This window comes from Cyprinodon tularosa, unplaced genomic scaffold, assembly GCF_016077235.1.
Source record: "Cyprinodon tularosa strain WSP-4 unplaced genomic scaffold, ASM1607723v1 ctg51, whole genome shotgun sequence".
Classification (NCBI taxonomy): Eukaryota; Metazoa; Chordata; class Actinopteri; order Cyprinodontiformes; family Cyprinodontidae; genus Cyprinodon; species Cyprinodon tularosa.
This window is the reverse complement of record NW_024039241.1, coordinates 3,524,506-3,551,585: the sequence shown is the minus strand read 5'-3', so window position 1 is coordinate 3,551,585 and position 27,080 is coordinate 3,524,506. Positions and strand designations below refer to the sequence as shown.

At 37.7% G+C, this 27,080-nt stretch overlaps 3 protein-coding genes across 3 annotated transcripts; 1 reads left to right on the top strand and 2 right to left on the bottom strand.

Moving 5' to 3' along the window:
• Window positions 1-694: 694 nt before the first annotated feature.
• Window positions 695-5,061, bottom strand: proca1 (protein interacting with cyclin A1). The gene is made up of 4 exons (XM_038303465.1): window positions 4,215-5,061; window positions 4,005-4,137; window positions 3,233-3,367; window positions 695-3,143 (listed from the first exon to the last, which is right to left on the bottom strand). The coding sequence occupies exons 1-4, from the start codon at window positions 4,738-4,740 to the stop codon at window positions 1,535-1,537; spliced, it is 2,403 nt and encodes an 800-aa protein (XP_038159393.1). The 5' UTR covers window positions 4,741-5,061; the 3' UTR covers window positions 695-1,534.
• A 5,806-nt stretch (window positions 5,062-10,867) lies between these two features.
• Window positions 10,868-15,819, top strand: zgc:174895 (uncharacterized protein LOC100126024 homolog). Its single transcript, XM_038303398.1, has 5 exons — window positions 10,868-11,068; window positions 11,172-11,265; window positions 11,513-11,659; window positions 14,815-14,910; window positions 14,997-15,819. Exons 1-5 carry the CDS (start codon window positions 10,946-10,948, stop codon window positions 15,137-15,139), a joined length of 603 nt encoding a protein of 200 aa, XP_038159326.1. The 5' UTR covers window positions 10,868-10,945; the 3' UTR covers window positions 15,140-15,819.
• rab34a (RAB34, member RAS oncogene family a) lies at window positions 15,174-25,965 on the bottom strand. Its single transcript, XM_038303397.1, has 11 exons — window positions 25,944-25,965; window positions 22,470-22,566; window positions 22,281-22,372; window positions 22,135-22,200; window positions 21,159-21,260; window positions 21,013-21,077; window positions 20,862-20,913; window positions 20,701-20,782; window positions 19,859-19,949; window positions 17,271-17,378; window positions 15,174-17,196 (listed from the first exon to the last, which is right to left on the bottom strand). The coding sequence occupies exons 2-11, from the start codon at window positions 22,542-22,544 to the stop codon at window positions 17,129-17,131; spliced, it is 801 nt and encodes a 266-aa protein (XP_038159325.1). The 5' UTR covers window positions 22,545-22,566; window positions 25,944-25,965; the 3' UTR covers window positions 15,174-17,128.
• Window positions 25,966-27,080: the final 1,115 nt, after the last annotated feature.

The window sequence follows — 27,080 nt, the reverse complement described above, 5'->3', positions numbered from 1 at the left end:
GAATAAAGTGCCTCTTAACGTGAAAGTAACAGAGGTCAAATAAGGAGATTGTGCATGTTCAAATTCCTGCATATAGTCTTCTTATGTAAGCATGTGAAAATCATCTGACCAGGGGTTTTCTTTGCCAGCTATTACTACCCTAATATGTTAGAGGGTCTAATCTGTGAGGAGAATGTGACCCGACCTGAAACCAGCTGCAATGGAGGCAGCCAGAGAGTCAAAACCTGCAGCTCCTAGGAAGCACAAAATCAGCATTTTATGGAATCCCATTCTACTGTTTGAAATTTAAAGACCACAAAACATTCTGAACAAAGACTAAGCAGGTTAAGATTAAACTCCTGAAGTTCTTACATCAAACTTCACCCTAGGATGGAAGATTTCCAGCTGGGATAAGCTGCAAACATTTTAAGCTGGCAAGTGAGTGACATATTAATAAAGCATGCCCATTTATTTTATTGCAGTACTTTTTTCAGGTTTGAATGAGTACATATAATAGATGCTTTACTTTTACTTACGTAACATTATCATGAATTATTGGTATTCTTACTTGCAGGAAATTTCTGGGTACTCTAACCACTGGAAGTAAGTTCACTCTAAGACACACATGCTAGTTTTTAAACCAGAAATACCCCACAGAGATGCTCACACAGTTTATGTTAAAGTGGGATTTCTTTTTTTTTGTACATCATTTTTGTAGTTTTATTGTTTTCCATCTGCTGAGCCTGACGTGGCCAATGAGGGTAAGTGAATATACAGTAAACAGTATGCATGTCACTGAAAGCACTCTTTGCGTAAGTATTTTACCTACTGGTCTAAGAGTTTAAGGAAATTGAATATTGGAAAGATCTGCAGTTTATTTTGTAATTATTAATTTTTGAAAATGTATTTTTTTTCCAGGCTTTATAATCTTTTGTGAGAAATTCCAGTATAATCTGCTGACAATGAGCCTGGTTCTGCCGGAAGTTTCACCCGGTTTTCCGCCCCACCGTTGCTGCATGCATGCTCAGCATCAGGGAAAGGTGCAAAGTCAGCTAAAAAACGAGGACTGATGGTTCATTGCTCATCCAAGGATCCATTTATTAACACTTTAACACTGGAAGCCAGAGACTTGACACAATCTGCAGGGTTCCCTTAGATCGAAACACTTTAACCAATTTAAAGAAAAATGTATAATTTATATATTTAACTTAAAATCTTCCTGTATAATTCGATTGCATAGTTGTTGTTTTTTTTGTGCGAAGGGGCCTGGGACAACAGATTTGGGTTATGTAAATTAACTAAATTGATAACTAAATCAATGGTTAACAAAAGTTTTTTAGTTCATGTCTATATTACCACAGGATATAAAATAAATAATCCAACACACTAATAACTAGTTATTGACTTTATTATTGACATGCAAAATAGATTATTGAAAAAGATTATCCTAACAGTATTGATGATTGTATGATTGAAATATTTTAGGCACCAACATGTTCTTGCTGGATTAAGTGGTAAATGCCTTCCTGGTCTAGTCTATTATGCAGCTCATGCTTTAATGCTGCCGATTCAACAGCAACGCCTTCCTCCTTTTCTTCCTGTTAAACTGTGCTCTTGCTCTCTCAATAGAAAAGTGAAGTGGACTCATGGATGGAGCCATCATGGTGGTCATCCAGGGCTTGTTGGATCTGACCTCAGCTGGTGATACTGGAAGTGTCTCTGGGTTGTTTGTCTTCAAATTGGAGCTCTTCTGCTGTTTGCTCAGATGCACACGGAGGTTTGTCCTCACGGTGGGGCTGGCTGTTGTAAAAAGCCTCCATTCATTGCGGGCATCCATGTCTTGCAGCGCAGCAGTGCTCCCAGGTCCGTGCTGTGTAACCAGGGTGTGGGGAGTAGTGAGAACATTCACATTTTCAGGGCTGCTGTGGGAAAAGGGATGTTTTTGACTGGAGGGAAGAATGGCTGTTTTCCTCCTTCTGTTTCTCTGCACTCTATCTTTTGACCTTCGCCTTTTCAGAGCAGTAAAGTTCGGGCTGAGAGCTGTAAGCTGGCTGTCCGGTCTGTAAAATGGCGTGATTAAAAGGGGCAGCTCTGTTGTAGGGACCGGTGCTGTGGTGGGTGACTGGGGATGAGGGAAAGCTGTCAGGCTGTCTGGAGAGGAATTCTGCAGATCAGAGGGAACAATGGGAGCATCAGAGCTGACTTTCTTTCTTTTCTTCCTCCCCTCTTTATCTCCTCTGTCCTTTGACCTGCTCCTTTGCACTTTGGGGACAACAATGGGAATAGTGGCCGTGCTTGTTTTAGTGGAGCTATGTTGCTCTGATCTTTGCTTTAATATATTAGTAATGTTTGGAACAGAGTCAGCTGAGTTTAAACTGACGTCTTCAGGAGAAGGAGGCATTTTCTTGCTTTTCTTTCTCTGACCCCTCCTTTGTCCTTTAGTTTTTCTTTTATGAGGCCTAACAGTCATCATCCTATCTGAGAGAAGGGCTTTCTCCTTGATCTCCTCAGTCTCTGACTCAGCCAGCACCTTCTGAACATTTTCAGGTGACATAATTGAAACCGTCTCCGTATCCGCAGCAGGTTCATCTTTCATGACTGCATTAGAGCGCTCGTCTGTTCTCCTAGGCTCAAATTCTCTGTCCTCCACTCTGTTTGTGTTTATCTTTGACCGGTCTTGTTTGCTGGACTCACTAATGAAATTGCTCAGAGCCAATACGTCCTCTGCTTTGCTGCCAGGAGGTGGAACCACAGCTCCTTCCTCCGCTTTCAAACCTGCATCTGTTTTCTGCTTTTTCTTCCTCCCCTTTCCTTTACCTTTGTGCTTTTTATTAGTTTTCTTCTTCTTCCCCATGTTCTTCCTCTTCTTCTTCTCTGATGCTTGCGTCTCCTCCTTGTCGGAGTCAGCGTTGGAGCTTTGAGATGTGGAGACGGTGGCAAGCAACTTGATAAAGTCCTCGGCTGCCGTGACAACGTTTGTTAGTGAAGGCTCTGATATCGTACTCTGAGTAGGACTCTCCTGCTGCTCCTCCTCCTTCGTCTTTGTTGACTCTTCACGCTTTGGTGGAGCCAACATCAGCTCATCTATGACATCAATACCTCCGTAGTCATAAGGCACCGCTTCTCTCAGCACAGCGATGGGGAACTTCTCGTATCGCTTACACCTGCAGGACAAAGGAGAACAAACGGAAGAACTGGATTATGCATTCATAGTGAGCTACAGCTCTGCATGTAATTGGACATTGATACTTACAGGCCATACCAGTGGCGTTCAGCGCACTGTTCCTCATAGGTGAAATCAAAGCAGGGAACACCAATGACGTTGAAAAAGGCCTGACCGACAACCCTGGAGGATGTGTCATTGACTTTCCTCAGACAAGCTTTTAACCTTTAGAAAAAAAAAAACCAAATACATAAAACAAGTGATCTAAACTAAAAAACATCAGGATAAAATCTGGAATAAAGAATGACTCCAAAAACATGTTTTTGTTTTGTATCAGACAGGCATCATGTGGATCATTTTTCTGGGATTACTGCCCTGCTACAAACTTAGAGGCACATATTTTATTTTACTTTGTCTCTGTTGAATTTCTAAACACATTTTTTAGTTCACTAAGTTCTACACATTAAAATTTGTATCTTTTTTCTATTTAGAGGTTTTATAAGGGCTTATGTGTTATTTCATGAGGACGCACCTCTAGTTAAGCTCACTGGCCACCCTAATACTGACCTATTTATTCTTCATGCTTTATCATTTTCTTTGTTTTTGTTCTTTTTTATATATTTATAGTACTAAGCCAACCAATGAGTTGAATTAACAATACAATAGGATGCATTTTCTTAATTATGGCATCATAAACTTAAGACAAAATGACTAAAACCTTCTGCAGATGATAAATATTTTCAAATGTTTTCAACCACTTACTCTTACCTGCCTTTTTCTAATATTTTTTTTACGTTTTTCCTGTTCTGCTTATCACCCAGCGTTTTAATAAAGCAATAAATCAATGAAGGGTTTCACTCACTCATCATCGCAGTCACAGTGGGAGAGGGAGTGCCACTTGAAATTAGTGTATCCATAGTTTGATGAGAAGGCGTGGATGACATGAGCGCAGTGGTCATGTGTCCTACAGCAGCTGTCCGTGTCTGCAAACTCTCCTGCAAATAGGAGGTCAAAGCCATATGTGTATTTAATCTAGATGCATCATCTGATTCAGACAAAGCCATGCGCTTACCCAGCTGGTTGTAGTTATCCGCCATGTTTCCGGCTCCACACCACAGGGTCCCCGGGTAGGTGAAGCCCCTCTTGGATCTTTTCAAAACCTTCTCCTGCCCTCCCTCTGTGTCTGTGTTCTTCCAAGCCGCGCTGCTCCCCTCGGACCTCAGATTAAACTCCCTGCACAGCAGCTTGTTCTCATCCATGCGCGCAAAACGCGCCTCCAGCTGGTGCCCGGCTCTCCGCTTCTTCAGCCCCAGCCTACACTCGTGCAAAAACGATTTCACCTCCATCTGGTTCACTACGACAGAGCAAGTCACCAGCTTCCCACTGGGGCTCACTACGGTCCGAACTACCTCGGCTCCATCCGACACCTGGTAGAGGACGTTTTCCCCAATGAGGGACATCTTTGCGCAGAAGGTGCCGTTGATCATGGAGAACATCTCCCTGCTCTCTTTCTCTGCGTCCAAAGCGCTGCTCAGGAAGTCACCTCTCACCACGTTTCTGTCCAGATAAGACAGAAAGACGAAGAAAACTGACCACATGATGCGGTGGGTGGCACTTTCAGCACCACGCGTAATGGAGACAGCTCCCAGCACGTCTGGTGCTGGAATGGCGCAACCCTCTCACTTTTAAGGCGAAGACGAGGTGGCGCGATTCATAACGCGAAGAATGACCATATGGGGAGGAGTCAGAGGAGCTGGATTAACCTCTTTAGGATGTTTCTTTTGCTTGATCAGAAGGTATATGACCACTGCTGTAAGGTTGCCCCAAAGGAGAGCAGAGGGTTAAAACTGATCCGAGTTTGAACCTCCAGGTTTTTCCAGCAGATAAACTGAGAGAAGTGACCGCAGGTTACCTTCTAAGACCCTCCCTCGGTGAAAGAGGAGATTTACTCTGAGAAAATGCGTGGAGGAATTCAAGCTTGCCTGCATTTCCATGGTAACAGGCATGGGATGACTGTGCCAACACAGGACACTGGACATCCTCCAAGCGCCACAAAACAAGGCACTGGATTGGTGCCGACCTAAATGCCAATGTCAGGACAAAACCCTCTTGCTGAGGAATGTGGAGAGGGGGTTTCAAACTGTCACACGCAAACTGAGTGACTCCAAAGGTCAAAGTGGGTCAAAGTATTTGTGCCAAATTCGCCAAAAAATGTAGGTCAAATTGATCCAAAAGTTCAAGTTGAAATTTGATTTATTTTTACATGTTTTCTCATTATAGCCTTCTCATGTAAACCTTTACTACTATTTCTTTCTTCCCATCTAGATAAGACCAGCAACCATTTAAATGTAATCTTGTATCATGGAAATTATGATCATACATACAGCTACAGTCATTTGCGGTAGTATCTTTTAATTTTTTAAGTTTAATCAAACACATGGTGCATTCAGAAGTGGAAGGATAATTATGCATCGTTTTAAACATGAGCAGAAGTCCTTCAGCAACATCAAAAATCAGGAAAAAGACCAAACAACCAACTAAACATGACAGGCAAGAAGAACTTTAATCGTTAAAGCAGCATGAGGAGCTGCGGAGATGTACAACTCAGGTGGGAAAACAGCAGTCTGTTAGTCATCACTTTCCAGCTGCAGCACTTTTCATCCGGTTCAACACATTATGCTGTGAGGATGCTTATTTTTAGCAGTGACAGGGGTGATATCCAAATGATGGTGTAGAATGGTTTTATCAACCTCCAGCGCTAAACTGAAAATTTGTGGTAAGACTTAAAATATAGGTTTTTTTTTTTAAAAGAAGAAGTGGTAAAAGCATATGCAGCAGCCTGGCTGAGTTATACCCCAAACAAATAAAGGAAGAGAGCGGTTTCTGGATTTTTTTTATTTAGGAAGGCTAAATACTAATTTTTACCAAATATTTCAGATTATCTGTAAAAAGTCTGAAAAACTGACTAATTTAGCATTATTAAAAGTAAAAAGTTCAACATGAAGGAATACTATTGCAGCTTCAATTCATATTTTCTTATCATAGTTATCATGTCTTGTTTGTATGTATCTTATTTTATAAAACTAAGTCTAAATTTAAATGATGCATGTTAAAGTTTTATGTATTTGGTGCCAAGTCGCTTTATGTTCCAAGAAAAAAACAACAACCTTCATGTCAGGTTGGGTTCCTAATGAGCCCAGTGTTTTGTCACATGGCTGGTCTTATTCTGAGACTCTGGAGGAGGAGATCCAACCCACACAAGGCACTGAAATCAGATTACTGGAAGGCGGAGAAAAATGATGTAAAATCACCAGAGGCAACATTCGATCACATCTCGAAGGAGTGGGAGAAAAAAAAATGATGAAAAAACTTTCCCATGAACTGAAGTGCCCAGTGTGGGACGAATTTGGGGCAGGAGAACAAGTCTGATAATCCATCTGTTCCTGTGGAGGTAATCTATACTAAATACAAGGAAGCATACGAAAACATGACTGAGATGGACTTACCTGTAATTTTTCAGAAAATTAGATAAACATATTTTAAGGAGTGTTTTTTAAATTATATTGTTCTTCCTCAAATTGAGGTAATAAATGATCTCAGGCCTGAGAATGTGTGGGTTTAAAATGATAACATAATTTTATCGATATGATAATATTATTATTATTATTATTATCATAATAATAAATTGGAACTCTTTAGTCAGAAGCTTACACCGTATTGATGGCAGAACAGTGCCCTCTAGAGGAATTTAGAAGTAACTTGGTTTTTTGTTCCTTCTTTTTTTTGTCTTATTGAACCCAGTTGGTTCAGTCTTCGCCATATTCCATGTCAGAGCATCATCTGTCCAGTTATTTCCCCCCTTAGTACATACATTTGGCAGATCCTTGTTGGCTTGATCTTAAACTCATTCCTTGTTAGTAAAATCAGTTTGTGCAGTTTAAATTATAGAGTTGAGAAAACTCTATAAACTCTAAAAACTCTAAATCATGTCTCAGACTCTGCATCACACTGACAACACAAACCAAAACGCTGCAAAATTGCACCATATATATTTAATGCTCTGAACTTCCATATCAATGCGCTTCATGTTTTTTTCTCCAAAAGTGTCAACATTTGATCAATGCTGCACTTTAAGAAATGGAAATGTCATGAGAGCTGCACAAAGCGAAATTTCGTTTTTCGTTTTTTCTCCACACAATGGATAACACAACTTAAAGGTTTAGACATTAAGCACTACGGACATCTAGTGGAGATGGTAGAAATATCAATCATACATACAAACGTATATATATATATATATATATATATATATATATATATATATATATATATATATATATATATATATATATATATATATATATATATATATATATATATATATATATATATATATTTAAATATATATATAACTCTTCCATGGCGATAAATTGACCAGAAGCTGTTTTCTACCTTCAAATATTCTGAAAGGTGGTTTTCCTCCTCATAATTTCTCCTTCGTTTGTGAGACCTGCTGAAAGTTAGTTTGTTATCTCTTTCAATATGTAAACATTTCTTTCTTTCATAAGGATAAAACCTCAATCTTCTCATAAACAGTAGGTATCACACCTTACTTATGTATTGTATTTTATTTGTGGTTCACAGGTTTTCCTATGTTGTGTTACACCATCAATGCTAATTATAGCTATGGAAGACATTTTATTGTAAGATTTTAAATGCATATAAGAATAATGTATTTCTGTAAAATTGTATTTCATCCACCAGCCCCTATAATGTAATACAGATATTCCGTGATTCATGTTTTTTAATTAGTTTTCTACACATTTGTATGAATTGAGTGTGTAACTCTGCTATAGACACAATTTTACAGCATATTTTGGTTTAAGGCACACATGACTTAGACTGTGGGAAAATCACAGGCTGAGCCTTCAGCCCTCAGCTTGACCTCTGTTTAATAAAAACTAGGATGAAATTTCAGATATTGGTTTATGTAAAAACAGTGAGCACCTTTCAGACTCAGAGCCGAGAGATATATCTTGGATACAGTTAGATAAAGGGTCAGGTTTCAGCCACAGTAAACGTGAACTCTACTTGAGCTTTTTCAGAAACTGATCCTCAAGCAACAATAGTTGTCATTCTCCCACCTTTGATGTTGATCTCTGCAGAACTCCCACTTCAATGTGTCTTTAATCTTCTTCTCCCAGTGATGGTCTCCTTCTGCAGCCTTTGATCTAAGTTGGACTTCTTTTTGTCAGATTAACAGTCAGGTCACTTTTTTTTTTTTTTTTTTTTTTTTTTTTTTTTTTAAGCTTTGGATCTTTTTTTATAACCAATGCTTTAAACTTCTGCTGAAGATTTCTTCCTGTTAAAAGGGGGATTTCCTTTCCACTGTCACTTCATGCATGCTTGATGTAAGGGATTCCTGGAGAGTCAATGAGTCGATGCAATCAGCTGGTTTTCCTTAGATAGAAACCTTTGAACTATTCTGACTGTATGATCTGGTTGAATTGTCTCCGTAAAGTGCCTTGAGATGACCAATGTTAGGAATTGGTGTGATAGAAATTAACTGAATTAAATTGAATAAAAGTTCTCCACAACATTTTCCCCTGACCTGTCTGCTGTGGTCCTTTGTCTTCATGTTACTAAGTATTGTTAATGAAGCTCAAGCAGAAATTCAATCAGGAATACTCATCTGCTTCACCTGTAGCACCTGCTGAATTCCCACTTCAAGCTTCAGCCAGTCATCATGGGGGCTGCACCTCCTCTGAAGCCAATCATCTTTCATTTAGCTCCTGGCCTAGCTTCCCTCCTGCACACCAGCAAACTCTTACCCATCTGTGCCCCATCTGCTCCCTCACTCTCAGGCTATTCTCAGTCCCTCTTATCCTGTAGCTTATTCCACCACCAGTGTCTGCGCCCTGGGGGTGGGGGGGTGGGGGGGGGACTGGTGGAGACTGATCTATTTCCTAGATTTCTCATCCTAGTGAATTTCGATTCACAGCATCAAACTCTTATGCCAGGGCCCGAGCACCAATGAACTTATTTCATTCATATCAAAAGCTTTTCTAATTGCAGCTTCAGTCTGTGTGAGTCTCTCCATGTGGAACTCTTTAAAGAACATGGATTTATGGCTTCTAAGAGAAAACCAGTTTCAATGGATTTTATCAAGGGGCATCATAGTTAAGGAAATTAAATAGAAATATACTCAACCTTTAAAATCTTTGGAACTAAATATTTTCCCCCTTTGTGGTTATTTACTATTTTGTGGTGGTCTAAAGCATAAAATCCCAATAAACATCCTGAGATGTGTGGCTGTAGCATCACAAATTTGCAAAATAATATATTAGTTACTAATACTGTAAAAGTTGGATGGAGCTAAAAGACTTTAATTGTTTTAGTGTCTGAGAATCTTTGGCTTTTTAAATTTTAAAGCTGAAGTAATGAGTCAGGCATCCAGTAAAATACAAAGAATTGTTTATCAGCAAATCTCACGAAAGTCCTGATTGAGCTGATTCTCCCAGGATCCTGGTTTCCTTTTGATTTACAGCAGGAACCAAACAAAGAGTTCAGTGTTCAACAGCTCACTCACACAAACTGAAAACTCTTTCTTTGTTTTATTTTACATAAAATGACCTTCTGTATTTTTTTCACCATTTCAGCAACAATGTTTGAGACATATAAGCTTTTATATTCAATTTTGACAGTTGAAGAATATCAAACTAAGAATTAAAGGTATAGTGGAGGATGGTCTATTTCCGGATGGATCATCCAAATAAGTGGTCCACCTAATTTTCAATCATTCTGGTGCTATGTTTATGTAACGCCATCCTACGTGCTCGTCCCCATTTTCACCTACCGGTGGTGAGATTGACATAGTGAAAAAATTGCAAAATGTTCTTTTGGAAAGTAAGCTTGTATGAACGATGCAAACAACTTTTAAACAGAGCGTGCACGAGGAGAAATGGGCTTGTGCAAGCTCTTGCACAAGCCCATGTACCTGCACAAACCCTGTACCTGCTCCCTCTCGGGAGCAGGTACAGGGTTGTGCATGTTAATTTTATGGAGAAGGCGGGTCTTTTCAACTATTCGCGAAAATCCTCCCCTATACCTTTGACGATAAACCCAATTAATGAATAATAGTTTCTGAGTTGCCAAACTGTTAAGACAGACTGTGACAGGACTTTTATATCACATTTTAAATTATAAGACAAAGTGCCATATAAAAGTACAGTTAAATTTTGTTCTGAACAGTCTCTGAGCAAAGATTTGTAGAATGAGCTTTTAATGCAATTCTTTAAGATCATGACTGTACTGGGTTGCAGATTTTAATCAATTATCTCAGGAAAGAAGCTCAAGCCCAGTTAAATTGGAAGGACAGGTTAAGACAATAAGTTAATTATTTCTGTCTGGACTATGAGTCCTCTATAATCACAGTAGAATAACCTAAAGTTTGGGAGTTCTATGGGACAAAACATGTTGTAAATAGGAGCAATGTATGGAGGAATTTTTCTAATTTAAAGTGCAGCTCTTGCAAACCGTGTTTCTTTTAGGACTTGGGGGAGAAAAAAAAGAACATTGGAAAGTTAAGAATCTACACAGTGAACCTTAAAGACAAGTAAACAAGTCCTTGAATTGATTAGCTGCTTTGAAATCCAGCACAAACAGGAGAGTGAAGCTATACAGGGTCCAGTCCCACCCACCCCTCTGGAATCTGATATAGGCGAATGTCTTCTTCCCCGTCCCGTTAGTTTTCCTCAGTCTTTCCCTCTGACTGCACAGACTGCGTTACCGCAGCTACTTCTAATGGACGTATTGGCTGTTCCTGCAGATCGGCAGAAAGGATGGTACCTTTCACTCATGGCCCCCAATACAAAGGGACCAGAGTTTGCCTGGCTGGACCCTTCCAGACTCTACTGCAACTCACAGGTACAATAAAAGAAAAGAGACATGTGATCTGTAGCTGTTGTTGTAATAAGTAGTTTAAAGCTGTGCATGTTGTGAATTTTTCCCTGTTTTGGTCCTAATCCAGGCGCTGGCAGACTGTGTCAAAGACCTTCTGAGTGTGTTTCACAGTGACCCCATTGACCTGGTTGCTGGGATTGATGCCATGGGATTCATTCTTGGTGAGAAAACAAAGTCATTTGTCTTGAGTGAGGGAAAAAGAAGCATCTAAAGTTCAGACAAATCTCATTCAGAGCTGCTGCTTCAGGGTAAGATCCGAAACCTGACCCCTGAAGTTACAATGCTATATTTAGATGTAGCAAATGCAAAACTTGTCTCCCAAACATTGTAGGACTATTTGGTGTAAAGATTAGCTACATTTATTCATTATTCTGTCAGCTTATGTGAACATTTCCTGCCCTTTTTTAGGAGCATCTATTGCTGCAACTCTTGGAAAAGGCTTCCTGGCGATTCGTAAAGCGGGTCATCTGTGCGTGGCGACTGAAAACCAAAACTACACAGACTACACAGGCAGAGAAAAGACTATGGAAGTAAGGCTGGATGTGCTAAAACCAGGTTAATCATCACCTTTTCCCTCCAGTTACAAAATGTTTAAAGTAAGCCTCCCACTCCCTCAGGAATATAAACCATAAGAGTCCCAATTGCATAATTTGGTAACTTATTTAAAGATCAACCGATGACATTTATGGTTTTGTAAAAAATGAACATCAGTTGAATGGAATTAAATGATCAGTGGCCTCTAAAAAGTTATGCACCAAAACAAAGAGAAACATTAACTGAGCTGGCAAAGCAAGACCTAAATATCTTTATTTAATAGGTTCTGTCCGTTAAAAGTTATTTCGTGACTGAATTAAAACAAACAAAATCACATAAATAGCATTAGGTGGCTGTTATGTGAACAGGATCCCAGTGACAGACAAAATAAATATACATAAAAAATGGTTTTGGTGACAAAGCACTAATAAATACCCAAAAGGAATCAATCTATTAAGCACTAGATACTTTTTTGACAAAGTAAAAAAAAAAAAACCTGTTAAATATATGTTAAAATCACCTGATTGTTGACTACCAATGGATTAGTTTTACTAAAATCTGTAAGTGGGACACATAACTAAAGAGTGTTGTGCTTTATCACTTCCTGTACCTTTTCTGCATCATAGTGCCATCTAGTGTTAGTTGAAGTACTTATTGTTCTCTCTACTTTCCTTGGTATTTTCCCTCCATCAATCTACTGGCCCTCACTGGCTGGGGCATTTCTACTAATTGTCTAGTGCAGAGGTCTTCAACAGGGGGTCCGCGACCCCTAGGGGGTCCCCAGAGGTACTGCATGGGGGTCACGAAAGTTTTGGTTTATTAGACTTTTTTTTAATATTCACCATGCAATTTTTTCCACTCATTGAACTGTCTTTAAATACACATTAACATGAATTCAACACACTGTAGTAAACAGATAAATGGAGGCAGAAGATGTTTTTCAGTCATCAATGCTAGTGGCGGTTCTAGACCAAATGCACCAGGGGGCCAGGATTCCATAATTTTGGAATTTTATATATTTTTGACTTAATTTAACTTAAAATTAAATTTTTCTATAAAATCTGAATTAGCACAAATAAACACAATGCATTCAGGTTTAAAAATTAGAGGAATTTCTTTTGAAAAAAAGAAAACTGGGATCCAATCTCAATACGACACACAGGAGCTCTTTCAAGCTGGGCACCGTTTCATTCACAACACCTGTCCTGTCAACCAGGAATCAGAATCAGAAATACTTTAATAATGATATAACACAATTTCATACTATATATATTTAGGGGGTCCCCGCTCCATCTCACCATAAGTTTGGGGGTCCTTGGCCTGGAAGACTTTGAAGACCCCTGGTCTAGTGAATCTAGTGAATTTTTTTTCCCTTGTATACAGGATAAGCAAATGCATTTCCTTTGTTTTTTTTATTTTTATTTTTTCAAAGTTTCTGAAAGACAACTGTTCCTTAGCTGCTTATCCAACTTAATGAGAAATTCTAGGTATCTTTAATTATACATGTCTTCCTGTTTCTCCAGGGTTTGGATATAATATGGCACAGATTTCAGCATATAGTTCTTACAACATTTACTTTGTTTTTATTCACTCAAAAGTATTTATTTATTTGATTTCTACATGCTAGATCAAAACAATAGTTTGTAACACAAGAAATTAGTTTCTAAAAAAAATGCATTGAAGCAATAGATTTTTTTTCTGCTCTTAAACTGATAAAACTTTTTTTTTTATAGGAACATTTTATAAACTAAGTATTTAATACACCTGCAGAATGAAATAATCATGATACATGATTATGTAATATGTATAGAAGCCATGAACTGTAAAGGATGTTATGCTAAAGGAGATTCTTAGTTTTTGCTGGATTTATTTTAAGTTTTTGTAATGGCCAGTTTATATGGCCAATACAATATTCTCACTAAGCAACATGTCCCCTATTGAAACAACACATTTTCTATCCATCTAGCTAAGTCTGTTCTGTCCTGCCATCACAACCCTAAACATTTTGCTGAATGCAACTTTAACTTTAAACTGGAACATTGGGCTTTTGTCACATCAAACTAATATTAACTGTCCTTGGTTTAAAATAAAGGAAGAAAATAGTTATAAAGCTATAGATCATAGTTTGTAAAGTATTCATAAACTATGTTTTGGATAAAACACCCTGACCACCATCATTGCATAACAAAACTTCCTAAAATATCAGCATTAAAGATTGTTTTTTCATAGAGCTTTAGCAGGAAGGGTGCCAATAAAGTTAAAGGCAGTTATCTTTTAATGCAGAACTTTCCCCCCAATGGAATAAAAGCTCTCAAACTGAGGGTTTGAATTTTCTAAAAATCAATATTAAAAATGGGACATGGTATCTTCCTGAAATAGAATGAGAAACTGTAAAATGATAATATATATGTAGAGGTTTAAAAGGTTGTTTGATATCTAATGTCTGCTTTCTATTTGTACACTTGGTGTTAACAAAATACCTAGTGGATTTAATTATTGCCATTAATTGTTTTTATTTTCAAATAACAATCAGAAATATTCCATATAAAAATGTCTTTACATTTGGGATGGAAATATTACCTTGGGGTAAAATATACATTTTCTGTTCTCTATTGTATTCTTCACGCAATATAACTTCAGAAAAATAAATTTGAAGAAAATAAGGGCTACATGTCTGTATAAACGTCCAATTTCAACCTTCTGTTTCTTTTCACTTAAAATATTGTCACAAAAAGAAATAAGTCAGAAAAACTAAACATTGAATAAAATTCCTTGTCATAATTTCCTTTACAACCATTTCTATGAGATATAAAATCAGTGTTGAATTAAAGAACAAGGCTGTTTAAGGAAAAGGCTCAAAGATAGCAGTGCACATCAATGGTTACTTATATTTTTGCAAGGGTTGTGGTCATACATGTACATAAGCTAATTAAATTGCTCACTTAATGAACTTTTGGAGCAGTATGGACTCATAAGTAGGAATCAGAAAGTTTGTTAGTGTTAAGGACTAAAGGCAAGGAAGGGGTATGATTAGTCATTATCACTTCCTTATACCCCCTTTAAGACACAAGCACAAAATATTGAATGGAATTTGCATATGTTTAATTTTAATTGCACTAAATAATCTGGAATAAAGATGTTCATTGTTAAAAGTTAAGGATTGTGTTCTGCTGCAGGTATGAAGGTTCTGCTGGTGGACCAGTGGATAGAGACAGGAGGCACTATGAGGGCCGCCATCCAGTTGGTGGAGAAACAGGGAGCCACGGTTGTTGGTCAGGCAGCAAAATCACCTTTTTAATGCTGTGGCTAATTAAAAGCTCCGGAGCTGATTTTGGACACGTGTTCCTGTTTGCTGCAGGTGTAGCCGCTGTGGCCATCGAGAACACGGAAGGAGGGAAGTGGATCAAGGAAAACTACAAGTTCTCCCACTGCATCCCAGAAGATCTGCAGATTCAAGTCGATGGAAAATATATGAACATTTTGAAAAGCTTTAACAAGTAGAAGATTTTCAGAGCTTAATGAAGAGAAAATAAACTTTATGTCAAATACTTTAATTTGCATAGAAATACATTAAGGTAATTATTAAATGACTTAGGTTTTGATATTTTTTTACTAACCAAAATAATAGCACAGGATTTCTCGTGTAATAAAAATAAAAATCAGACACTTGAATCAAAACAGTTGATGCTCACAAAGACAAAATAAAAACTCTACAACAAATTCAGTCACTGATTAAATAAAAACAATAAGTAAGTACCTATCAAGCTTCCTGGAAATATTTTTCCTTAAGATGGAGGCGTGAGAAAATGGTTAAAGGCATGATGATGATGCCTGATATCTCTTTATGTTGCACTAGAAATTAATTTATTATTATTACGTTTTAGCCCTCAGCTCACATACACAATACATCTCTCCTTTGTGCTGTGACACACTAATGCTTTAATAATGTAACTTTGACATTTAACAACCTCCATGCTTGGAAAACAAGTTTAAAAAGTCTTAAAACGGGATAACTTGTTTTGCAGCAACATCATTTCATACTGATCCAACCTTTAATGAGTTTTCCCTTTATGAGGAGGCATGAAAATAAAAATGAGATAAAATTACCACAATTATTACAAATTTAGCTGTGCATTTCTAAAAATTAAACATTCTAAGAAGGTTCCAAAAAGAAACTGAAAACAGGCCAGCATTATCTGTATCCCTACCAAACAATAACTCATCATCATAATTTAATGGACATTTAAGGCACTTTATGGAAACAGAACTATTTCCATTTTTCAAAACATCATTATTTTTAAAGTTGTTTTAAATTTTGAAATGATTGCATCTGGATCTGATATTGGTGATTTGATATCGGATATCTAAGATCCAATGCAGTGCCCTATATCTGTTATTTTTTTATTATTCATTAATAAACAATAAAAAAGTAGATTTATATCTGTGTTATTTTGTTTCCCTTTTTAAACAATGTTTATATCAAAGCTGAAGCCTTCATTCACATGGTAAGATATAAAGTTTATTCATTCGTCGGTTAAATAGGATCAACACCGATAATCTTGGAAGAAAAGTAATTGGTGCATTTTTTATTTAGACCTCCACTTAAAAAAAATATTTAAAAGTTGATCATTTAAGGTTCAGAGCAACTTGGATTAAGAGGAGAAAAAACAGTCACTGAAAAAAAAAATCTAAAACAAGTTTCATGGAGATCGTTCTCCCTCTGGTTTCCTCCCACAGTAAACAGAAATATTAACTATTCAGTCTATATTGCTCTATGTGTGCAAGTAGGTATAACCAATAGATGGTTTGATTTCATTTTAGTGTGACAGATCCCAGTAACATTACCAGCAAAACAGAAATGTTTCCACCCATCGAATACCTATGAGACTGTGCTGCTGCTGCATTCAGATACATTTATAATAAGACACCTCAAGATAAGTTCATAATAGGAATAGAGCGGGCCTTAGGGAACTGCTCTGAACACCTTATAGGCGCTACTTTGTTCACGTCTGTTTCCTTGTTTCAGTGTTGATAGTCTAAAAGTCAAACAGAGGAGATGGGGTGTCGAAGTGGTGATTTAGAATTAGATGAAAAGTCAACACTAGATATATTTGGGTTAAACATGTACAAACGGATTGATTGAGAAGCAGAACTACGGCAGTAAAACCAAGGTTCTAAGCAAAGTAAGCATCTACAGACTCTTTGGTATTTTGGCGGCATAACCCATCATTCTGGGTTAAAGTCAAGCCAAAACTGAGAAACACCATGAATAACATCATTTTTCCCTTACAGGAAACTTCCTCTGGCCATGGAAAAAAAAAAAAAAAAAAAAAAAAAAGAGACTGTAAACAGGGCATGAAATGCAGCCACTCTCTCTCTGGCCACAGAAACCAAGCTGGATGGCAGCCATTCATCCACTGCTGGAAAAAAAAGCCTTCATCCAAGTCTGTGCGTTTGGGCCTCAAAAATGTAAAAACCTTTGTCTTAGCCTCACTGACAGCAGTTTCCCTGTTTCTTCTTTGTTGTAGCGTACGGATTGCTTGAGGTGCTGTTAATTCCTGCAACAACAACAGAGAGGAGAGTCAAACTGTGCGTCTTATCTTTTACTTTTTGAGACAGTTCAGATACTCACTGACAACGTCTCCAATCTGCCTCGATCCACTTTTCTCCAACTCAGCGAGAACGTTTGTCTCAAAGGCCAAAGCAGCGACTCGAAAGAAAAACTCTTTGACGTTTTCCCCTAAAAAAAAAAATAAATAAAGCAGCCAGAGCTCTGTCAGAGACTGGAAGGAAACCACAACTGTGGCTAGACTCTCTATTCTGACTTGTGTCTGACTTATGAATAAAACATGAAATTCTGATAAACTGTTAGCATTTATACTAATAATGTTTTACAGTCACAATGACAAACTGTTATGCTGACTGTACAGCTAGCAGGAATGCAAAATATAAACAGGAAATAGACCTAAATGTTCACATCAATTAACATTCTGAGCAGAAACTAATGCTTTATAGTCTGCATAAATCCCAAACGATTACTAAAAATGACTGCTGATGCATATTGCATGATTTGTTGCCTTTGTGCAGAAGTTGGAGAGATAGGTTGGGTTTAAAATCTGAGCCGAGATGATGTTAAGGTAAGAATGAAGGCTGATGTGGAGCTTAGATCATAGATTGCTGCTGTCCCAGACGATGATCCAGAGCTAATTGTTTTTAGCTAAGTCTGTGCTTTTAACAGAAGGTTCAGATTAACACAAGGTTTCTTTTGTTTATTTTTTTATTGAGGGGTTTCGCATTGTTCTGGGGCTGGAAACAGTAGATCTGCCAAACCTGGTAGTGAAGGATGGGTGAAGTTGCTAGCTAAACTTTTAAGAATATAGTATCATTTAACAGCAGTGGAGGATTTATTAGCAAACCATGTTTATTTAAAGTATTATATACTAATAATATTAATATTTATAAACTAATAACTTGTTACACTATCTGTACCAGGCATAGCAAGCCGTGTTTCCCTGCCATGTGTTTTCTACCAGTGCTGCTGCGGTGATATTGGCCGTCACCCTCCGGCTCAGAATCCGACTCTGTAGGCTAGAGGTCCGCTCTGGATGGAAATCTAGGTGTAGTGCTGGATTCAGACTTAAACCTCCAAAAGCATTTAAATACAATTACAAGGTTGGCTTTCTGTCACCTGAAGAACATTTCCAGGATTAAAGGACTAATGTCTCAGTATGATCTAGAAAAACTAATCCATGCGTTTATTTTTAGTCGAATTGATTACTGCAACTGTGTTTTCACAGGTCTGCCTAAAAAGTGGATCAGACAGCTGCAGCTGATCCAGAACGCTGCTGCCCGTGTCCTCAGTAAGACTAAGAAAGTAGAGCACATCACCCCAGTTCTAAAGTCCTTACACTGGCTCCCTGTATCTCAGAGAATATACTTTAAAATACTTCTGTTAGTCTATAAATCCCTGAATGGCTTAGCACCTAAATACATCACAGACTTGCTATCAGTTTATCAACCCTCCAGACCACTCAGGTCTTCTGGCTCCAGATTGCTCTGCATACGTACAACCAGAACTAAACATGGAGAAGCAGCATTTAGTTCCTATGCTCCGCGTATCTGGAGCAAACTTCCAGAAAACTGTAAAGGTGCGGAAAGCCTGAGTTCCTTTAAATCAAGACTAAAAACACATTTGTTTATGATTGCCTTCGACTGTTCTAGTTAAACAGTTCAACTGAAACATCATTAGCTCAACTTTTTTATTTTCTTTAGTCCAACTGTTTTTAATGTTCTTTTTTGTTTCTGCATTTTTAATTTAATTTTATTAATTTTTTCCTACTTGCTTTGATTCTGTTTCATTTTCCTATATTTTAATCATGTAAAGCACTTTGCATTGTCTTTGTACTGAATTATGCTATACAAATAAATTTGCCTTGTCTTGTCTTCTGACCTGGATGGTGTGATGCCTCCATATTACTCAGCATCACCTGAGCTTGAACTGGCTGATGGTTCAAACATTCAAATCAATCCCAAACTAGATGTCCTGGAACAAACATCAGTGTTTCCATCCATCTCCATTACAGAATGCTGAGCTAGCTGCAAAAGGGTTCTTCCTCTGACATCGGCACACAGAGATTTGTTTTTACAAGCTATGAATCAGTGCTGCTGTGGAGCTAATAAATGTAGGATATTTGTGTTAAAAATAAGCATGTTTGCAGAACCACCTGGTATGTCCTGCTGCATGGTTGTAATGCAAAATTACATTAAATCAATATTGCATTATCAACACTTTAAAGAAAATATAAAAATAAAAGTAACATTAAGTTATAGTTGTTCAATTAAAGAAGTAAAAGTCCACCCATGTATTTAGGTACTGTGTGATATTGGTAAAAGTTCAACACAAATCCTTTTCCAAATCTACCAATAATAAGAAAGTTTATTTCATAACAAGAATGAATATGTAACCCAAACGTACGGACATTTTAAACATGTCATAAATTGTCTGTTTGTTTCAGCAATATCTTTAAAGCTCTACTATGAAATCGTTGGAGAGCTTATCTTAATTTTATTCTCTCTGACCATAAAAACTAAATAAGAAATCAAATGAGGATGATTCTGCAAATCTATTTTTTTTTATATAGGGAGTGATTGACAAGATGTATCAACGATGGTGATGTTTCAGATCTTTGATTTAAACAGGACTCTAATCTGCCGACTCACCTGTCAGAGAGGAAACAGCCCAGTACTCTGCATGAATCTCATTTGCAAGTTTCAGAGCGTCTTGCTCGATCCGGGAATATTGAGCAGGAGACTGTTTAAAAGAAACAACAGAGAGACGTCACACCAACTACATCCAGATAAATGCAGGTAATATTTTATATTAAAGGTTATTTCATTTCTTTTTAAATATATAAGGGATATAAAAAATGGAACATGCTTATTTACCAGATCAAACCTTTAAGCAGGTATTAAACATAGTTTAAGTCCTCATTTTTCATGTCATATTTTAATCTTAGATGCTGTGTTTTCATATGCTTTAGGCCAGGAATTATTTTAAATAAATAAAAGGTTTGTAAATATAATTATCTGTGGGATTATTATTTAATAAGAGTTTTTAGTGAATTGAGTTACAAGAAATAAATAAGCTTTTCAACATCCTAACTTTATGAATTATGACTGTATAAAGCTGTGTGCTTTCATTTTGCTTTTTTCTTGATATTTTATTTAATAAAAGTGCAAATAATTATATAATATAATGAGGGACAGAAAATTTCTACAGGTTTAAAATTCTAAAAGACATTACAATTTATCACTGGCAGCAAAATAATAGAGAAACATTCTGTAAATTAGGCAACAGCTCCTTAAAAAATAAAACTCCTATACTCCATCACTTCTGCTCTAACCAAAAATGCTTTGGGGTTTTTATATGAGGAGGCCAAACATTCCTGAGGGTTCAACCAGAAGAACACAACCTCTCTGTGCGTGGCGTCGGTCCAGGTTATTCACATTCATTTCCAGTGAAAAGAACATAAAATGTCCGCATTAAACAGCAGAGGACTCACACTCATGTCCTTTTTGGTGCCAACGAGGAAAAGCTGAACACTAGTGGGGTCGTTCTCCTTTAAGGCGTCCTCAAGCCACTGCCTGCAATAACAGAAACAGTCAACTAAAGGAGACAGAGGAACCATGAGGTCAACAATATCCAGCTGATCTGTGAACCTACCGAGCATGGCTTAAAGAGGCGATGTCATTTACGTCAAACACAATGATCACGACTGAGAAAAAAGTAAAAAAAATAGTCTTTTTTTAATTAATTAGATACATATTTCATGTTAATTATTGTTATATTTAGAGAGGATGTAGGAAGGACAAACCCTGAGCTCCTCTGTAGTATGTGGAAGCAATGCACTTGAACCTTTCTTGGCCTGCAGTGTCCCAACTGTAATGGAGGGGGGAAAAAATTGAGCAACATAAACCACATCTGGACCCTATCTGAAATAAAAACACAGGTTAGACTTACAGCTGCAGGCTGAAAGGGACGCCGAGCACCTCAAAGCGCTCCATCTCAAAGTCAACACCGATCGTCGCCTTGTAGTTCTTATCGAAGGCATCCTTGCAAAATCTAAAACAGAAAAGGCAGTTTTTCTTTGCTGATCACCGGTTCATGGTGGGTAACACCTAATTACAGAAGCCATTAGAGTATTGGACATTTTGGTCGCAGGGTGTGGTAGTCTTTGGTTAAGTTACACATTTATGTCTCTGTAATTGGCTCCTTTTGACAGTGTGTGTAAATTACAGTAACATTACTATAACTTCACACATCAGCTACTTATTTAAGAACAATGACAACATTTGCACAAATACATTAAAGATGAATGAAAAACCATAAACCAAAGGGAAGGGGAACCAGAGTCACAACAGTCCGTTCTTTCTAAAAAGTTTAATAATAAGTTATTGAAAATTGAACTGGCCATTTTACCGCATCTCAAAGCCAACCACTAGACCACCACTCTACCAAGCAACATCTATTCAACCAGCTGCAAAAATTAGGGATAAACCAATGTAAAAATGTGGGCCAATAACAATACTGTAATGTCAGATAAGTATTTACTAATATTTATATACATTCCCTAATATTTTGACAATGTGGTAGAGGAATGACTACTGCATTTCTTCTCTGCTTCAGTTTCTGCCTTCCACCTGCTATTCAGCAGTGAGCAGAAACCGGTGGGGGAGGGTCACCCCTTCCATTAACAGGACTTTAAACAGTTAAAAAACACGATGGAAAATTATGCAGCTATAAATATACTATGATTTGGCAAAAATATTCATTAAAGGTTATTAGGAGAGGGAATCCAGCATCTAGCACAGGATTAGTTTAACAGGTCAGACTCAGATTGGACATTTTACATACATGTTGATGCAAGCTTCCTAAGTTATTTATTCCCAGAGTTGCACTGTAGCATGCTTCACATATTAAAAAGATGGTAGTTTACCTATTAATCAGGCAGGTTTTCCCCACAGCCAGATCACCAACAACGATGACCTTGGAGATTTTAAATCTGCCAGGAAGAATAAGAGAAGAATCAGCCTAAAGAATGATGTCAAACAGATATGAAAGGGTTGAGGTTTTGGTTCTCACCCCACAGTGCCAGTCCGCCTTTCCTGGCAGGCGCTCCTAACTTTATTGTTGAAGTCTTCCGTAATGTGAAAAGCTGCTTCTTTTCTGAAAGCCTGAATTGTTGGAACAAGAGGAGAGAGAGACATAATGGAGACCTTCAAATATGTTTTTAAAGCAACAGTTATTAACAGTCTTTCTTGTCCTTTTTACCTGAGGGAGCTGCGCAATGACTCGGTCCTGTCGAACTGGAGGGAAAACGCTCATGGTTGGAACTCTGAGAGACATGAAGCCTCGAGGAAAATTATTTCTGAACAAGAAAAAAGCAAAAATTTTTAACCTTTTTCTTGCCGTGTATGCAGGCATACATAAATTGTGAGTTTATGTGGGATTTAAAGGCAAACTGCAGACTTAAAGAGTTGACTTATATGAGTAATTTTAAATGATTCCTCAGTCCAATATACAGCATTCAACACCATCAATGCTACAATCGGGGCTCCTCTCTTGAAATACCAACTATTTAAGTTGAGAGAAGATGAAACCGTCATTGATCAGGGCATGTGACCTGGAAGAACGTATTGCTTTACAGCAACAGGCTCCAATATCATCATGGAGCCAAGGCTTTTACTCCACTATTTCTCCACCTGATCGACTACTGGTCATGGCTGAGGCAAGGAAAAAGTTTAAACCTTCTGAGGAGGCTTAAAAAAGCAAACATGAAAGGGAAAATGCACGAGGAAAAACAAGAGTCGATCTTGGAAAGGATTTTAGTCCTTGGCGCAGGCTGAAACACAAATCCAAATTTAAAACGGATTGTCTTTTCTTAACTTAATTATTATAGTGCTAAGTTAACACTTTGCTCCTAGTATACAGTTATACATCTTTGTAATTATTTTCAATGTTTATAGAAGCAAAATACGGGAATTTACAGGTCTAGTGCCCCTAGTGGCCAAAAGTTACATGGCGTGTCCTTAAAGAATATTCAGCAGAATCAGTATAACATGAACTCCTGCCATGAGTTTGAAGTACATGCATCGTTTTTGTTTACCTCCCACTGTGAATAGTGCTCGTCTCCTGGGATAATGGTGTGATCCCAATACACCTGCGTGGTACCTTACTTTTGGATGTCATGTTACCATGCTTTGTTTTGTTTTTTTAAACTAGTTTTGCTTTAGTTTAAAGCTACAGTGTGTAATTTTCAGCGACATCTAACGTCCAGACTGCAGACCGCAGCAACATGAACATCTCCCCCCCCCCAACAGTACGGCGAGCGTTACGGGACAAAATGTCTTCCACGACGTCCGCATCACCTACCTTCTCAAGTGATGAGGTTTGTTTACATAGATAATTTTACAGATAATATTTCATTAGTCTGTGTAGGGTATAGATTTAAGTACCGTCTCAGTTCATCTCTCTCAACTTGCCGTAGTTACTTTCGAGCGTAATGGGCGATCTCGCAATCGCTAGTTTGTTGGCTCTGCGCTGCCGTAGCGCAAAGATGTCTGCCTCCATGGCTGCGAGACCCGCTACTATGTAATTATAAATAACGAATTCTAAGGCAACGCAAATATTAAGGTTAAGAGGCTGAGCTCGTAGATGATGATAAATAACAGTTATGTATAATATATTACATTTCTGACTGTATATCCCTGTAATTATTACACACTGTAGCTTTAAAGCATTTAGCATGCTGAGGTGAGTGCATCTTTACCTGAGCATATGTAAAACTATACTGTTAGATTAAGCATTTCAGAGATTTTTTTTTTACACCACAGTTGCATCAGTGCTGTAGCACATTTATAACCTGAAGAGACTCACATAGAGAAAAGTTTCAATTAGAAAATAATCAATTTATCGATACAGGTAACAGTCATATTTAACAAAATATTTCTATCGAAGGAAAATCAGCTGATTGCGAGGGCTAATTGACCCTCTGCAATCCCTCACATTTAGCAAGCATGTAGCGACAGTGGAGAGGAAAACTCCCTTTTAAGAGGAAGAAATTTCCAGCAGAACCAGGCTCAATGTATGCAGCTATCTGGCGAGGCTGACTGGGGTTTGAGGAGACAGGAGCGGAGAGAGAAGCTGGGCCAGGAGCTAAATGAAGGGAATCTTGCAAGATGATTGGCTTTGGTGAATTGATTGGCTGGAGTTGAATGAAGGACATCGCAGGAGGTTCCGGTGAAGCTGATTCGAGTCGTCCAGATTGAATTTATGCTTAAGCTTCATAAACAGGTCTAAAAAAGACATTTCAACTTAAATGAACTGTATAAATTCTGTATATGTGTCTATTTAAGTGTCAAATGCATATAAGCGAAAGCAAATTTTGTTTGCTGGTAGAATTTCATCAAGATGCACTTTAAAAAACAGTGTTAGGTTTAATTGTCTCATTTAATCAATGCAGAGCTCCCTTTTAATTCACATAGGCATTTGGTAACTCCAAAATGTTTACGCTAATGATGTTAAAACAAACACTTTAACACACATGGCTTATATCATCAAACTGCTGTTAAAAGTGCCTACTGACTCAAAGATTACATTTAGCTTTTTTTGCTGCACTTCTCATAGTGACCTTTTGTTTTCATCTTTAGCCATCATCCTTAGATAGTCTTCTCCTGCAGCATTGATCATCAGTTAAATTTGCCTTTTTTTTCTTTTTTTATTAGACAGTTTTGAAATTTTATTTAAAAAAAAAATAGGATAATTTCAGTTTGGTTACTGTTAAAGCAAATATGCCAGTATTTTAGACCAAACAAAAGAGAAATTGTATAAAACATTTGCAGAGAGAATAGAAAGAAATACAGCTGAATTTATTTGTTTTTCTAACCTCTTACACCCTAAGGGGGTATAAATAAATTTCTGCCTGACAAAAACACACAAAAGTAAATAACTTATAGCCTCAAAGCTATTAGATTTAAGAAGAAACTTTTGGTACGTCTGTAAAGGTAAGATGTCATAGAATGGTTTTCTGGTGTCAGCACCATTGTAGCTTTGACCCTGCCTGAAATATTAGGGACAAAATACAAAATATTTTGCATTTTTTGAACCTCGCCAAAATTTTCTTTGAAATAAACATTGCAAAACACTACCAAAATATTATTTATAGCACAAAAAAGTAGTACAGACTTTCAAATCTAAATGTTGTGTAAAAATATACCAAATTTGGACTCAATCAGATGAATCATATTTATTTTAGAATGGTATTAGTGAGAAATTTCTTAGGCGGAGAGGCCATTTTGGCACATTTATCCATAAATGTCACCAAACTGTGCCAAATATGTTTTTTACATCAATACTGGGGGTTTGGTAAAACCACGAGGTCATGTAGCAGCTGGACCCGCCGGTGGGTCCGTAGGGTTCAAGGGGCTAAAGGATCTTACAAAAAAAATGTCCACCCTCTTCAGTGATGAAGATTTTAGGGTAGATGAAATCTTTCTCCTTTTTGTTAACCAAGGCATCTAGCTCCATAAGATTACTGTATACTTGGATAAATATTTCTGTTACTAAACAATCATGAGTTTGTTACATACGAGGTTCTATTGTATATAACATACAAAGGCAGTTGAAAATTAACTGGAGCACACAGACCAATAGTTAACTTTTCCTAAAAACTACGGCAGCCTGAAGGAGCCAAATGTTGATTATCCATGAAATTAAATGGAGCCCGGGGGGGACTGATCCACTTACTGTCTGTTTTAATCCTATTGTTCATCAAAGCTCCCAAAGAAGATGAGAAAATGTCTATTTACTTCATCTGGTCCGGTTCTGGATATATCTGCAGCGACTTTAACACTTTATAAAACATTAAACCGCAGGTAAAGAGGTGAAACTGGAGAGAAAGAGGCTGTGAGTTTTCCAAAGTTTACTAAGAAGTAGCGCGTTTTAGCTGAAGGGATGTTAGAGGGATACCGCAGCAGATCGAGATGGTCTTCTTCTCCTCTCCTTTTCTTCAAAATATGACTCTGCCTTCACGCTAAAGCAGCCCACGTCCCCAGTGTTTGGTTAAAAAAATAAAAAGCTTACCATTAACGGAGCTGAAGCGGATCCACGGAAGCAGCCGAAAAGCAGCAGCTGCTGACTCAGTTCCCTGGATTCATTCTTTCCTTCCACATTTGCACTGCTGCTGCGCCCCCTGCTGGACAAAATGTGGAACAACCAGGAATCTGCAGTCTCCAAATTTACCAGCAGATAAAAGCCTTAAAAACAAGAGCTCTACATGAAAATGTATCTTTCATTGCAGTAGCATAATTTCACACTAAAAACAGTGACATAAATGTTCCATTTAAGGATTAAAAAAGCTACTTTTAATTGAAGAAATGAAGAACGTTAAGATTAAATAAATAAATAAAGGGTAGTGCTGGCCTTGTGGGTTAGAGCAGTGCGCTTGTGCTCTGGGAAGGGTGCAAGTACCTGATTTAATCCCCACAGCCCCCACTCTGGGTCCCTAAGCAAGACCCTCACCCCACACTGCTCCCTGGGCACTGCACAATGGCAGCCCACTGCTCCCCAAGGGGATGGGTTAAAATGCGGAGGTAGATTCCTTCAATGTGAGATCAATAAAGTTTTAGCTTCACTTACCACTGGCGGTTCCAGGTGGAATTTACCAGGGCGGTCAGGGTGGGGGCTCGGAGCAAAAATAATAACAACTGCACGCCAAAAACAGATCAAGTTTGTATATTAAGGGAGCCCCCAGACCAAAGTTGCAGACTTCTAATCTAAAAATGAAAACTGTGGTTGTATTGTAATTTATATGATGCTTTAAGGTGACTCTAATTTTAACATTTAATATTTTTACATTGGTCTAAGGTACAAACCTATATATAT